General features: G+C 45.6%; 1 protein-coding gene across 4 annotated transcripts in view; it reads left to right on the forward strand.

Moving 5' to 3' along the window:
- Urb2 (URB2 ribosome biogenesis homolog) overlaps positions 1-11,645 on the forward strand; it is a 134,613-nt gene extending 122,968 nt beyond the window's left edge. For 2 of the 4 annotated variants that reach the window (XM_051168550.1, XM_051168551.1), the window contains exons 7-10: positions 2,874-3,116; positions 6,162-6,249; positions 9,007-9,146; positions 10,960-11,645. In XM_051168550.1, coding sequence (XP_051024507.1) covers positions 2,874-3,116; positions 6,162-6,249; positions 9,007-9,146; positions 10,960-11,157 — 669 coding nt within the window. In that variant the 3' untranslated portion in view covers positions 11,158-11,645. Of the gene's footprint in view, positions 1-2,873; positions 3,117-6,161; positions 6,250-9,006; positions 9,147-10,300; positions 10,393-10,959 lie in introns of those variants that run through there. The other 2 variants (XM_051168552.1, XR_007833179.1) reach the window with 2 other exon arrangements.
- Positions 11,646-15,007: the final 3,362 nt, after the last annotated feature.

Genomic DNA, 15,007 nt, shown 5'->3' on the forward strand with positions numbered 1-15,007 from the left:
GCCAGGGCTACACAGAGAACCCTGTCTCAAAAAACAAAAACAAAACCCCTAAACTAAATAGATTAAATTTTGGCTGACAGAGAAGAGGCAGAGCAGGAGCTTGTGAGAGGAGGCCCGGTTGTAGTCTGTCTAACTTTTGCTGACGATTTCTTATTCTTCACAGGAGAATTTCTTCAGAATTACAAATGTGTGATCTTATTATGAGATGATAAATATAGAGAGAGACCATATGTAGAAATCTATAAGTTTCATTTCATCTACCATAGTTTGTTGGAATCATCGTCGTCATCATCATTGTTATTATTGGTTTTTCGAGACAGGGTTTCTCTATGTAGTTTTGCTGTCCTGGAACTCCTTCTGTAGACCAGGCTGGCCTTCAACTCACAGAGATCCACCTGCCTCTGCCTCCCAAGTGCTGAGATTAAGGTGTGCACACCACCACCTGGCTAGAAATACTAAAAAAGTTTAAAATGGATATTAAAGAAGAGATGCTTATGTTCTAGTTTAAAAGCATTATCTGGGGCTGGAGAGTTGGCTCAGTGGTTAAGAAGCACTGCCTGCTCTTCCAAAGGTCCCAGGTTCAATTCCCAGCACCCACATGGTGGCTCACAACTGTCTGTAACTCCAAGATCTACACCCTCACACCAAGCACATAAATTAAAAAAAAAAATTGGCGCACGCCTTTAATCCCGCACTTGGAGGCAGAGGCAGGTGGATCGCTGTGAGTCGAGGCCAGCCTGGTCTACAAAGGGAGTCCAGAGAAACCCTGTCTCAAAAATAAATAAATATCTATATTTATTAGAAAAAAAACAGCATTATCTGCCCTCACAACATCTCACCCATAATTCCTTTAATAACCTTTCCTACGTAGTTTTTGTTTTAATTTTTATTCTGTGTGTTATGGGTAGTTGCCTGCATGCGTATCTGTGCACCTTTTGTATGCCTTGTGCTTGCGGAGGTCAGGAGAGAACAACGGAGACCCTGGCAACTGGGAGTTAGATGGTTCTGAGTCACAGTGTGGGCACAGGAACCAACCCAGGGCCTCTGGAAGAGCAGCCAGTGCTCTTAACCACTGAGCCATCTCTCCAGCTCCCCTTGTTTACTTATTGTTTTTGTTTTGTTTGTTTTTGAAGACAAGATTCTCTGTGTAACAGCCTTGGCTGTCCTGGAACTTGCTCTGTAGACGGGCTGTCCTCAGACTCAGATGATCCACCTGCCTCTGCGTGTACTGAGGTTAAAGGTGCACACTGCCACCTACCTCTTCTGTAGTTCTTGATGGTAGAAGACCAGCCCCAAAGAACCAGGCTCTTGTAGAATAAAGAAGATGTGACAGCATCTTAGCACAATGGGGTCTATGACTAGGCCATTCTGTCCCTCACTGAGCTTGCTGACTCAGACCAATTTTGTTTTGTGCCTGGTTTAGTGAGATGTTCCCCAAAGGCCCTGTTTTTGTTGGAGTTATACTCAGCATCATTGCCTCCTGTCAGTGCACATGTAAAAGATGGTCCTCGCTCTTAACACTCAACCTTGACCAGGCCTTGTCCCCTGTCCCCAATAACAGGGCTCTGCTCTATCATGTCAGTACAGTAAGAGGGTCTCCTCTTGGGGCGTCTCTCAGGGACTGGTTATTCCTGTTGCTGACGTCCCCCTCCCTTTTCTTCCAGGTTACTTTGGTGTGCCATAGACTACTCAGGCCTACTACAAAATGCTCGCTCATAACGAAACGAAAGAGTTTGCTGTGGCGTACATGCCCCCAATAGTCACAGCTTATGGTTGAGTGCTTCTCAAGATTTACCCTCCAGTCTGTCCCTTTCCTCTTCTGTAAGATGGCTGTTTGCTTGGGTTCTGTCATCTGGGGTGTTTCATGAAGGTGGCTGTAACCCGTTTGGGTTTTCTGTGTGTATACAATGTTAGGCAGTAGCAACTTGAATAAGAGGTGGTGAGAGGCTGGGCGCTCGAACCGTCAGACGGGGTGATAAGATGATGGTAAGGACAGGGGAGGCTGCTGTGGGTCAGATACTCAAAGCAGGTGAAGGGGATCCCGGGGCTGACTCCCACAAAACTCTGTGGTCACTTAAGTATACTCTAGTACCAGGAGGGTACATGTGTGTAAGGCATGTGACACAATAAAGGGAATAGTCTTAGGAAGTTTGATTGTGATAGGTTACTATTGCATTCTACCCAAGTATTGAATTTTCATCTGGCAGTGACTTGGTTTCATTTTATTCTACAAGAGCCTGGTTCTTTGGGGCTGGTCTTAGTGTTTGCACCCTCCATTGAGCCTGTCTCAAAGATTCTCTCGGCAGACATGAAAGGGCAGTGCCTACTCGCCATCATCACCACCCAGATTGTAGCTTTTGCTGTCTAAAGTCTCTATTTTTACTTTGGTTTCTTATATCTCTTTCTCCCTTCCCCAATCCCTTACAACACCCCAGCACCAGGTAAGAGAGAAAGATCAGTGGGGAGAAGGGACGTAGTTCTCTTTGGCTATTTGCTGCTGTCTAGGGTCATTGATTTTTGGGGGCAAGTCCAGTCTTCATTGCCAGGATAGTCAGCCAGCAACAGCAAATGCAGCCACAGCCTCTCTTCCTCCTCCTCCTCCTCCGCCTGCCTCCTCAAGCATTCTTCTCAAGCCCTCCTTCCTCCTTCTCTATGGACTCTCAGAGTCCACACAAGATGCTTTCCAGCTGGCAGACACCACAGCCCCACAGGAGAAAGTCTCCTGCTGATAGATGACGTGCCCTCTCATGAGGCTGTTATCAGCTGTGGACAAACTGGAGCAGTACAGGGAGACTACCTTTGTCACCTAGAGCATTAGTGATTTTATTTCTTTGGAGGATCACCTGCCCTTTCTTTTCTTTGTTGCTTTGTAGCTGCAGCACCGAGAGGCCTGCCAGGAGCAGCCTGTGGCCCTAGGAGTGGTTGAGTCTGTTCTTGACATCCTGGCTGTTCTGCTGCGGAAAGGGGAGGAGACCATCAGGAACCCTCACCATGTCAGTCTGGCCTTTAACATGTTGCTCACAGCCCCTCTGGAGCACCTGAAGCCGCTGGAGTTCAGCAGTGTCTTCCAGAAGATGCACAGTGTGCTGTTCTCCATCCTGCAGTGCCACTCTAAGGTGAGGGGACGAGCACTGCGGCCGCTCCTGCAGGAGCTGGGAACGCCAGCGTCTGGAGAAGCCGCAGAGAAGGGCAGGGGGTGGGCTGTTCAGTGTGTGTGTGTGTGTTGTGTGTGTGTGTGGTGAGAGAGAGAGAGAGAGAGAGAGAGAGAGAGAGAGAGAGAGGAGAGAGAGAGAGAGAGAGGACGAGAAAGCTCTACTGTTGCGACTTTGCTTCCAGTAATTTCTGCGTGAACATAGAAATAAATACTAGACCTTTTCTTCAGGCTGCTTGAGCTGTTCTTTACCATGTCTGATACTCTCGAGTGGTGTCATGTATTACACAAAGGAGGCCATTACTGTCTGCTGCTGATGTATTTAAATCAGTCACTGCCTTGTTTATTACGTTGGGCTATAATTCCAAGTGGGTAGAGGGAGTGGGAGGTCTTGATTTTATAGTGTGCTACTGTTTATGCTAGCCAGCGCTCCAGAGGTTAAACTCAGGTCACCAGTTATGCATGACAAACACTTTTACCCACTGAGTGATCTTATTTCCCCAGCAATCACGTTTTTTAAGAGAAATATTCTATTCCAAAGACTTTCCCCACTGTCACCTTTGACCCTGCCTACTATGTTCACTACCTTGTATATGGAATTTTTTGACTAATTATTATGGTTGTTATGTGACCATATAATACAAATACAGCACAAATCCATCACAGTCTGTGATTGTGATGAAAATAAGATTAAAAGCTGACTCCTGCAAAGCTATTAACACACGAGTATTTAGTGTGATCGGACTTTAGTGTATGGAGAATATGAACAGCACAGTATTCACAGGATGATGTGAGTGAGTAAAGCAGCTCCTATTCACCTGACACTGACGGGTCTCATGAGGGGAGCCAGTGCGTGGCGCCAGGTCCATGTGAACACCAGCTGGAGTCCTCACAGGTCTGTCTGGAAGATGCAGCAGGTGGCCAGTCTGTGATGCAAAGTCTTCTCTTGCTATAGTTCTGTAGACCTCATGATGACCTGTTACCCTTGTTACGCAAATGAAAAGGCATACACAGAGGACAGATTTGCAAAGTTACCAAAGGTGTCATGTTTGGCCTGGATTTGGTTAGCTTTTCATTAATGTAGCCAGGATTCAGAGGGGACTCAGAGCACCAGTGAAGCTCTGGGGTGCTTTTGCAAAAATAGCCTCTTCTGAAACCTACTGCAAAAAACAGGAGGAACATTTGCCGTGGTGTTGTCTGAAGTTCGATGGGTTAACTATACCAGAGAGAATTGCCCGGTGCTTTAGTCTTTGTTTCACTTCAGTGACCAGGGTCGTCCATGGCGCCTGCGTTGTCAGTGTGGTGCTCACCGGCCTCAGCATGTGGACTGCTGGAATGCAGTCAGCATAACCAGAAACTGCATGTTTAATTTTGCTTAATTCTAACTAAATTTACATGAGCTCATTGCTGTTGGTCTGGATGCTGTGGGTGTGTTCCGAGGTGAGGCGAAAGAAGGCATGCTTGGGGCTGGGGAAACGTAAGAACAAGGAGCCCAGTTTGGGTCCCTAGAACCCACCTAAAGCCGTCACGGTTGCCCGTGTCTGCATCCCAGTGCTTCATGGCAACACAGGAAGTGGAGCAAGGCGAGTCCCTGGAAGGCTGAGGGTCAGCTAGCCTGACACAGCAGCGAACAACAGAAAGATGGTGGCACCTGAGGCTGCCCTCTGACCTCTCTGTGTGCTATGGCATGCATGCAGCCACCTCACATTACATGACCATGTATACACACAGATATATGGAGAGAGATTAAAAAGCATGTTTTTGTCATCTTTAGTCTCATTTATTTCCTTTTATAAAATATTTCTAGTGTACAGGCTTTCCTTCCCTTTTTTTTTTTTTTTTTTTTTTGATTTTTGTTTTTTGTTTTTTTGTTTTGTTTTGTTTTTTCCAAGACAGGGTTTCTCTGTGTAGCCCTGGCTGTTCTGGACTCATTTTGTAGACCAGGCTGGCCTCGAACTCACAGAGATCCGCCTGCCTCTGCCTCCCGAGTGCTGGGATTAAAGACGTGCGCCACTGCGCCCAGCTGGCTTTAGCCGCTTAGTGTGTTAGTTAATGCTGTGATCTCAGCATTGTCAAAGGCAGGAGTTTGAAGCTGCCTTGGTCTATGTATAAGTTTCAGGCCAGTCAGTGATACATAGTGAGTCTCTGTTTCAAAGCGGGGGGTGAAAATATTTTTATAATATATAAGAGAGTGAGTGGGGAAGGGCAAACCTTTGAAGGAGGATGGCTTATGTACAGGGTTGTTTTGTCTGCATGTATGATACGCAGCTCATGTCTGCAGTGCTCACGGGTGTCAGAAGAGGCTGTCTGATCCCTTGGAGTTGGAGTCATAGACACAGCTGCTTATGAGTAACTACATGGGTTCTGGGAATCGAACCCAGGTCCTTGGCAAGAGGTTCTTAACCACTTGGTTATCTCTCCAGCTCCAGGAGCACGCTTCTTAAGAGAGTTGCCTAGTGTCATTGTTCACAGGAAAGTCCTAGGCAAGCCACTCATCATTGTTAATTGAGATGATTTGTTCCATATTGTAAAGGAATTTATGTAATCTTTTCTTTTTTCTTCTTGGTTTTTCGAGACAGACTTTCTCTATGTAGCTTTGACTGTCCTGGACTCCATTTGTAGACCAGGCTGGCCTCAAACTCACAGAGATCTGCCTACCTCTGCTTTCCCAGTATTGGGATTAAAGGTGTGTATGTAATCTTTTTTTAAAAGTACCAATTCTGTGTGTTTCTAGGGTATATTAGAACAGCGTAGAGAAAGCATAGACTCAGCAAATTGTAAATCAGGGTGCCCCATAAATTTTAAAAGGTGTGTAATGTAGAACCCCTACTTGCTAAAATGTTATGAACAAGAATTATTAAGCCAGATATGAGCCACGTGGTTAGACACTTTAGCAAAAACTATGAGAAGTGTCTGTGCTGCACAGTGGGGCATGCACTTCTTCTGTATGTCCTGCCAGGTAAACAGACAAAAGACCACTGACACACTGCTGTGTCTTTTATTACCACAGGTGATGCTGAAGGCCATCCCATCGTTCCTGAACTCGTTTCATAGACTGCTGGTTTCAGTGATGCATGAAGGACGGCAGAGAGACAAAGGTAATTGAGAGTAACGGCACCAGATGCACAGAGTCCAGTGTGTTCATCATGCAGGGTTTCTGCATAAATATTATTGGGAAAAAAACACCAAACTGAGTTGATGTGAGAAATGCTCAGACTATTCAAGAAAAAGTTTAGAGACACTTTTTGAAAAAATGCTGACTTTTATTTACATGTTTGTGTGAATTGTGTATGCATTGCTAATGCCGGTGGGGGCCAGAAAGTAGTGTTTGATGCCCTCGAGCTAAAGTTACAGGTGGTTTTAAGCCACCTGACGTGGATGCTAGGAATGGGACTTGGGGCATCTGTATCGTAACCGCCGGGACATTGCTTCTGCCTCTTGGCTTAGTTAAGGCTTCTGTTGCTGTAACAAACACCCTGACCAAAAGCAGCTTGGCGGAGGGAAAGGGTTTACTTCAGCTTAGAACTTGGGGCCACACTCTGCTGCTTCTGGAGAGGCAGGAGCTGAAGCGAGGCCATGGGGAATGCTGCTTTCTGGTTTGCTCTCCATGGTTTGCTCAGCCCGCTTGTTTACCCAACTCAGTACTGCCTTCCCCAGGGCTGGCACTGCCCCTGAGGTGTGTGCTCTCCCACATGGACCACTAATAAATAAGATGTATCCGGGCACAGTAGTTCACGCCTGAAATGCCAGCACTCAGGGAGGCAGAGGCAGGCGGATCTCTGTCAGTCCAAGGCCAGTCTAGTCTACAAAGTGAGTCCAGGGCAGCCAAGGCTACACAGAGAAACCCTGTCTTGGGGGGAAATGTACTGATATGTAGGGCTGGTAACAAGTGGCGTCTCTTTGGTAGTCTTGGTTGGTTATGTGATGACTATCTGTGATTCCAGTTAAGGTGCTTTACTATCCCAAGATCCTATTCTGACAGTGATGCCTCTCTGTTCTACCCAGGAAGGCAGGCAGGCAGGCAAACCCAGGCCTTGCTATGGACTGTGGACGTGCAGTGTGGCCCCAGGCTCCATCATGCTTGTCCCTTGTCACATATTCGAAGCATGCATGGAAGCATGTGCTTCATGTTGGCCTAGCTCAGTCCTCTAATCCCAAGACTGCTCTCTGCCCCGCAAGGCTTTAGCCACTTTATTCTCTCTATTGTGTTCTAGTACACATGTTCTTATCATTATGTGTGAAGTCGGGGGCTGCAGCAGTCAGTGTCAGTTACTTGTGCTGTCTGAAAAGAAGCAGGAGACTGTTAGACCATGAAGCACTTGGCTACAGTGTGGTCCTTTTGAAATACCTCCCAAATGTTAACATGATTTCATAGAAGTTACATTGATCTAGAAAGCTAGCTAGCTTTCCTTTTTTCTTTTCTTCCTTCCTTCCTTTCTAATCTACTATCTATCCACCCATCTATCTACCTTTTGTTTATGTTTCTCTGGTTAAGAGAGCCCTGGCTGCCATGGAAATCACTTTGTAGACCAGACTGGCCTCAAACTCACGGAGATCCTCCTGCCTCTGGCTCCCAAGTGCTGAGATTAAAGGTATGTGCCACCACGCCCAGCTAGAAAACTGCATTTATAAAAGGTGTCCATGTGTTTATTCTCAAAACAAACAAACAAACAAACAAAAAAACCATTATACATACTAGAAATCAATTTTACTGAGATTTAATGTATGCGTGATGAACTTTGTCTGCTTAATTGACAGTTAAGAACAAAATGAAGCCATGCCACAGCCAAAATATAAAATTGTTTCAACTCCTATTTGAGTCCTGTGCCTCTATATTAGGCCTGACCATGAGCAGCAACAGTCTACCTTTTGTTCCTGGGCTTGTTTGCATTTTCCAGATTTATAAATAAAATTGTAGCCATCACTGTACTCAGCAGAGCTTGGAAGGTACTGTAGTGTGGGCCAGAGCTCCCTACCAAGACAGGGCAGACTTGGGGACCCCAGGAGCTAGATGGTCCTACACTGAAGAGTGAGGAAGCACTAGGACTAAGAAGTGACTCTAGGAAGATAGCGGAAAGGCGGGGCCTGTGTGCTGATGACATTGGGTCTTCAAAGGAAAGCCTTACACAGACACTTTCTAAAACCAATGGAGGCAAAGACATAATTTGGAACTCTTTTAAACCGCCTCAATAAGTCGTTTCTCTTGAAGGTAGTTTTCATTTGATCCTGTCTTGTAGCAATCTATCTTTTTAAAAATAACGATAGCAATTCTAGATTTTTATCCTGAAAAGTACTGGTTTTCTAGTTAGACCTTGTACTGGTTACTGTTCTCTTGGCTATGATGAAATACCAACACAGGCAGCTTAAGGAAGGAAGGGGTTTCTTTTGGCTCACAGTTTGAGGGGACACAGTCCATCATGGGCACAGAAGTGCCGGGTGGCTGGTCACGTGGTCTGTAGTCAGGAAGTGGAGAGAGATGAGTGCTGGTGCTCACTGGGGCTTCCTGCCCTTTCCTCCATTGTCAGTAATGGCATGGTGCTGTCCTCATTCAGGGTGCTCCTCCCTGGAACTAACTCCTCCTCACACACTCCCCAGAGATACGTCTATTAGAACTGCTAAAATCCAATAGGGTGACAATGAGAATTAGCGTCACGACCTAGAAAAACACATAAACTTGATGGTGTATTTTTGCTGGTGTCGTGTCTGATGTATCTCTTACCTTGTTTTTGTCTATAGAATAAGCCAGTTAGAGTCTGGAAAGAGTAGAGCGTTGTGGTCATTTCTGTCTCTAGTAAGATTGTAGGGCTAGAAGAGGTGCTCTTTCTATTTCCACGCTAATTATTTGCTGTCTGTAGGAAGCATGGATGACCTGCCAGTGGTCCTTGAGTGTGCACGCCTGATGGAGAGGATGTACAGCCACATTGCTGCTCGAGCTGAGGAGTTCACCACATTCTCTCCGTTTCTGGTGGCCCAGTATGTGACAGAAGCACAGAAGGTAAAACCCAGGCTGGGCATGCTCCTCAGGGGGTTTATTCAGTCTTATAGGCCCACAGCAGTGGGCTTTCCTGTTCATGGTGTGTGTGTGTGTGTGTGTGTGTGTGTGTGTGTGTGTGTGTGTGAGAGAGAGAGACAGAGACAGAGACAGAGACAGAGACACACGGGGCGGGGGAGAGGGAGATACCAGCAGCCTTACAGAGTTATGGTCATGACTGCGGGATGTGTAAGGGTCACTGAAGCCCCTCAGTGAAGTTGCTCTGGGGATTTTGTTACTGGTGATTTTGTGAGTGTTTTGAATGATGACTTTTTCATAAGAGAGTTCCTTGCTTGTGTGTGCCCATGCACTGTTTCACAACACTTCCATAAGCTACAGTGCCCTACGGTCAGGCCAGTTCAGGACTACAAGTGACATTGGAACTTTACTTTGATTCATGAATGCCAGTGTGTCATGGTGAAATGATAGGTGTGTGTGTCTCCATTTGCTTGTGTTTGCATAAACACATGTTCATGCTTCCTGTCTGAGAAGCAGCCAGTCTGCTGGGCTGGCTTGTGATTGGGTCTTCTGCGTGCATAGTAGTTGGGTGTCTTGGTGGGCACTGCAGTGGAGTGTCTGCCTAGAGAAGCCAACATTTCTCCAGGGAGGTTTGGTTGAACGGCTTTTCTAGATTGCTTCCTTCCCTATTTCAACAACTAACTGTTGAGTAATTTCCAGCCCACACCCTTGCTGACATCAGTGTGTAAAGCTTTTTGTCATCCTAGCACCTTCGGCTGGGCTGAGGGTGGGAGGAGGCAGTGGTGCTGAGTGAGTGCGTGAGGAGATAGTTCTGGTGGGCCTAGAATGACATGAGGATTTGTAATGTAAGTATTTAACAGTTTCAATCGAAGCGTGATATTTCCCAAGCATGTGAGTCATTAACATGTAAGCTTTTGATGGAAAAAAAAAGCTTGTACTTTTTAACTGGAGAATAAAATGGGACATAATAATTTCACTTTGCAGAGGGCCAAAAAGGGAAGTGATAATTGGAACCCTTAAGTCATATTATTCTAAGATTTACTTTATGAAATCTATGGTTTCCTGGCTTCATTACTTATCTCTAATTTAAACATGTCCATTTTTTTTTTCCTTTTTTCTTTTTGTTTTAATCTTGAAAGCAAAAGGCCTTGTGAGTTATTTAAGGCATTGCATCCTGGAATCCATTGGCAGCAGTCTAGGTCTTTTCTTTCATTTATCTTTAAATTTAGTAATGAAGAAAATGCTCTGTGCATTAGAGACTGCTACTGAGAGCCAAATATTCTCCAAGGCAGCATGTTTGTGTTTAATTAAATGCTCAAGAGCAAAGATAGCCAGAGAGGTCTCTGCATTTACCCCTGTGCTTCTGTAGACTGAGTGTTGTGGAGGACCCGTGAGGGACAGGAGGACCCTGTTGGTCAGGTGATGCTGCAGCCCACAGTCCTGGTTGCTTTGTCTGCTCTGTGTGGTGAGGAGTCCCCATGAACATGTACAAAGATGTTTCCAGTACGTTCTCCTTTACTTCCAGGTCATGTTTACAATAAGCTCCCTATGTGGCCAGCTTGGGGTGAGTAGTAGCTAGTGCTCATCTCATTCAGTGAGTTTTGAAGCAGTAGGGATATGTTTTTCTTCGCTGACCATTGGCCCTAGTGGTAGAAAGTGCTTTTGTTTTAGAAAGACTGAAAAGCCCGGGGCTCTGTGGCTGCACCAATTTCATGCTGCTGACTGAGCTCCGGTGTTGTCAGCACACTGCCGGATCCTGCCCTGGTGTGACCTTGAGCCTTCCTTCCTTCCTTCCCAGGTAACCTTGTACCCAACTGTGAAGAACCTGCTTCAGGAAGGAATTTACCTCATCTTGGATCTCTGCATGGAGCGTGATATCCAGTTTCTACGGGCCTCACTACAGCCTGGAGCGCGGGATGTCTTTAAGGAGCTGCACAGTGACTACCTCAAGTACCACAAGGCCAAGCACGAAGGAGAGAAAAGATACACGGCCTAGGCCGCACCACAGAAGCACAGTGACCTGGGACAGCTTGCAGAGGTTTCATGGTCCAGAGCCGCGGAGGATGTAAGGCTTCTCAAGTTCTCATGCCTGTTGTCCACAACCATAGGAAACCCATGCATACATCCACAGAGTCCCACTGTCCATCTCTGACTGGCCTGGAACTTACAGAGAGCCACCTGCCTTCTGCCTTTGCATGCTGGGTCTAATGACATGCCCACCCTGGGGATTTTTTTGTTTGTTTGTTTGTACACAAGGTTTTCCTGTGTAGCCTTGGCTGTATGGACTTGCTTTGTAGACCAGGCTGGCCTCAAACTCACAGCAATCCACCTGCCTCTGCCTCCCAAGTGCTGGGATTAAAGGCATGCGCCACCATGCCCAGCCTGGATTGTATTTTTATAGCTTTTTTAAAATGCTGAGTGCTTTTTAATATCCCACCTCCCAGTATGATAAGAGTTCAACCTAGGGCTTCACACACACTAGCCTCACACGCTGCCGCTCGGCTACACCTTGTGCCTCTGTACATCTTTTTATAACTGTGTGTGGTATAAGACACCTGGACATGGGGGCTGGAGAGATGCCTCAGAGGTTAAGAGCACTGGCTGCTCTTCTAGAAGTCCTGAATTCAACTCTTGGTAACCACATGGTGGCTTACAACCATCTATAATAAGACCTAGCGCCCTATTCTGGTGTGCAGGTGTACATACAGACAGAATACAGTATACATAATATAAATAAATAAATAGATTTATTTTTTTTTAAAAAGAAAAGGATCTGAGATGGGATAAATTTAATGGAAAAATTGTTAACCATTATGACTGCACCTGATGTGGGCTGGAAGCTGTTAGAGCTGGTGTTTTGTTCCTGATACATGGACTTGCAATTAAATCCTGTGAATAATTCTGCCCTTTTAGTTAAACCAAGTAGCACAGAGACTCTTTCCAGCTGCCACCCTGTGCCTTCCCTCTGAGAATCCAGGTGCTGGGGGAACAGCCAGGCCCTGGGCAGTGTGGTGTGCAGTCTGGTTAGGAGGAGCTCTGGCACAGAGTGGTAGCTACTCTCCCTACCTGAGCAGTGTGTCTTAATGGCCTTAGTTACCCAAACAGCTTTTATTGTCACCTGCAAATGTCTTGTTTAGTCTCTCGTGTGTGTGTATGTGTGTGTGTGTGTGTGTGTGTGTGTGTGTGTGTGTGTGTGTATTGATCAAAATGTGCTTCAAGATTGCTTAACGTTTTCTTTTGTAATAGTTGTCATATCTTAGAGTCAATAAAAATATTTGGTATTCTTTAATGTTCCATTCTGCTGAGTACATACATAGCTGCTTCATCTGGTAAGTCCCCCACTGTCAGACATGGAAATCTTCTTTTCCTTTTAGAAATATTACCTGTGGCTAGATTATTTCCTAAGTCAAGTTCACATTGGCTGTTTATTTTTGGAGTGAACTACAGCAGCAGGCAGTGGTCATGTGCAGCACTTGCTGGTGTTAGCTCTTGAATGAGCCTTTGCTTATTGAGACCTTAGCTCTCACAGTGACCAGTGTTCTAGCTCTCAGACCTAGGGTGTCTGAGACGCTTGGCCCTTGACAATGATCAGTTTTATGGTTCTTGGGCCTTAAGACTCTTGATGCTTAAGCCTTGGCAGCTTTTTGGAATTGTCACTGTGTAGGACCCACGGTTCTTCATTTTGGGCTCTGCACCCTCTACTTGCCACCCAGGTCACTGTCTAGTGCTCTTTAGCTGCTCTCTCACTGCTACTGTTGCTGCTGTTACTATGAGCATCGTTGCTACCCCTGCTGCTCTACCTCTGCGTCCATTTCTTATGTTACCAAAAGCAAGCAAGAAAAGATTGCTTGGGCTAGGTATGTTGGCACATGCCTGTAATTCCAGTGCTTGGGAGGTAGCGGCAGAAGGAGTTTAAGTCATTCTCAGTGATTTTGAGGCCTTCATGCTCTACACGAGGCATTGTCTCAAGGAGAACAACAGTGAAAGACCGCTTTCCAGAAGCCTTCTGTTGGGCCCAGTGTTGGTTATAACACTAGGGTGCGAGGTGCGACACAGCTGTCCTTGGGTACCTCAGAATCAGCTGAGTAGTCTGCCCTGCTTGTACAGCAGAAAAGGGTGTGGCGAGTATGTCCATACCAATCACAGGCTTTCTCTGACCACCAGGGAGGTGCTCCTCGACTGGCCTAGCTGAGCTCACTGCTGAACTTGACTGAAGTGTTTGCTATAATAGTCACGGTTCCTTCTGGAGCTGTGGTTGTGATTGCAATGAGGCTTCCTCAAGGTGTCCATGGAGTATATGAAGTAGGTAGACTGCCATAAGCAGGCCTGGGTTGGCTATTTGGCTAATGTATTCTTCTCAGACCAGCTGGGTACCAAGGAAGGGTCTAACAGCTGTCAGTTAGGGAGTCAAACCACCGTGGTCCCAGCATCTTAGCTTGTTTAAAGGAAAAGTGAGCACCGAGGAGGGGCTTACCGCAAAGGCCTTCATGTAGCATTAGTGTTGCCTTAGTGATATGTAACAGTGCTCTACTTGCCAGATACCTTGAGGAAGGTTGGATCATTTTCTCTCCCAAATCAGTCTTCACCACCACCATCATTATCTTGAGACAAAGTCTCTCGTAGCTCAGGCTGGCCTTGACCTCGCTGTGTTGCTGAGGATGACCTTAACCTTCTGATCCTCTCCCCTCTACCTGCTGAGCGCTGAGTACAGCAGGCATGCAGCACCACACTTGACTCATACAGCCCTGGGCTCTGCATGCCAGGCAGTGGAGTTGCGTTCAGTATTTAAAGAGTTTTTGGTGTTTTTTTTTTTTTTTTTTTTTAAGTCACAGGATCTTTTTTGTAATTTTACTTATTTTTACTTTATGAATAGCTTTTTGCCTGTGTGTACAAGGTATATGTATGTCTATTTTGTACATCCCAGTACCCATGGAGCCCGGAAGAGGAAAGTGGAACTCCTGGAACTGGAGTGACAGATGGTTGTTAGCAGCCATGTGTGTGCTACGAGTGGAACCCAGAAATTTTTGGAAGAGTAGCAAGTGCTTTTAAATACTGAGCCATCTCTCCAGTCCCATGGTGTCCATTTTTATTTATTCTTTGATAAAGGAGCTATGCCATTTTCTTTTCAATTGCTCTAATTGCTCAGAGTATACATTTTCACGTTACCTATTTTAAGTTTATTATGTAGTTTGTTTACATAAATATTATTTTTCTTATATAATCTTTCTTTTGTTGTTGTTTGTTTTTTTGAGACAGGGTTTCTCTGTGTAACCTTGGCTATCCTGGATTCGATGTGTAGGCCAGGCTGGCCTCGAACTCACAGTGATCTGCCTGCCTCCGCCTCCTGAGTGCTGGGACTAACGGCGTGTGCCACCACGCCCGGCCCTAATCTTTCTTGGACTATTTTTTCTCATTGATTGTAGAATTTATGTTGTAAAGTCTTCTGATTCCCTCTTTTCATCCAGTCAAAATGGAGATTTTAAAAAATGACTTTAAGGATAACCCATAAGAAGATGTGTCTTCCGCTTTGTTGTGGCTTTTGTTGTGGGTCTTACCATAGTCTAGGCTTGTCATAAACTCCCTTGTGAAGTACACACTGGCCTTGAATGTATTAGGGCGCTCCTGCACAGTATTCCTGTGTGGGATTAACAGTCTTACAGTACACTGGCCCCACAATATCACACCCCTGTTTTTTTTTTTCATTTGCAAATAAAATTTATTATTCAAATTGTCCTGTGTTTCCTCGATCCTAGGACGAAAATATGTTTACAATCTCAAAAGAAGACACTACATTACAGATGTCATGTTTTACTCACCTTATTTGAGCGTCAGTGACATGGCTCAGT

This window comes from Acomys russatus, chromosome 26 (assembly GCF_903995435.1).
Source record: "Acomys russatus chromosome 26, mAcoRus1.1, whole genome shotgun sequence".
Lineage (NCBI taxonomy): Eukaryota > Metazoa > Chordata > Mammalia > Rodentia > Muridae > Acomys > Acomys russatus.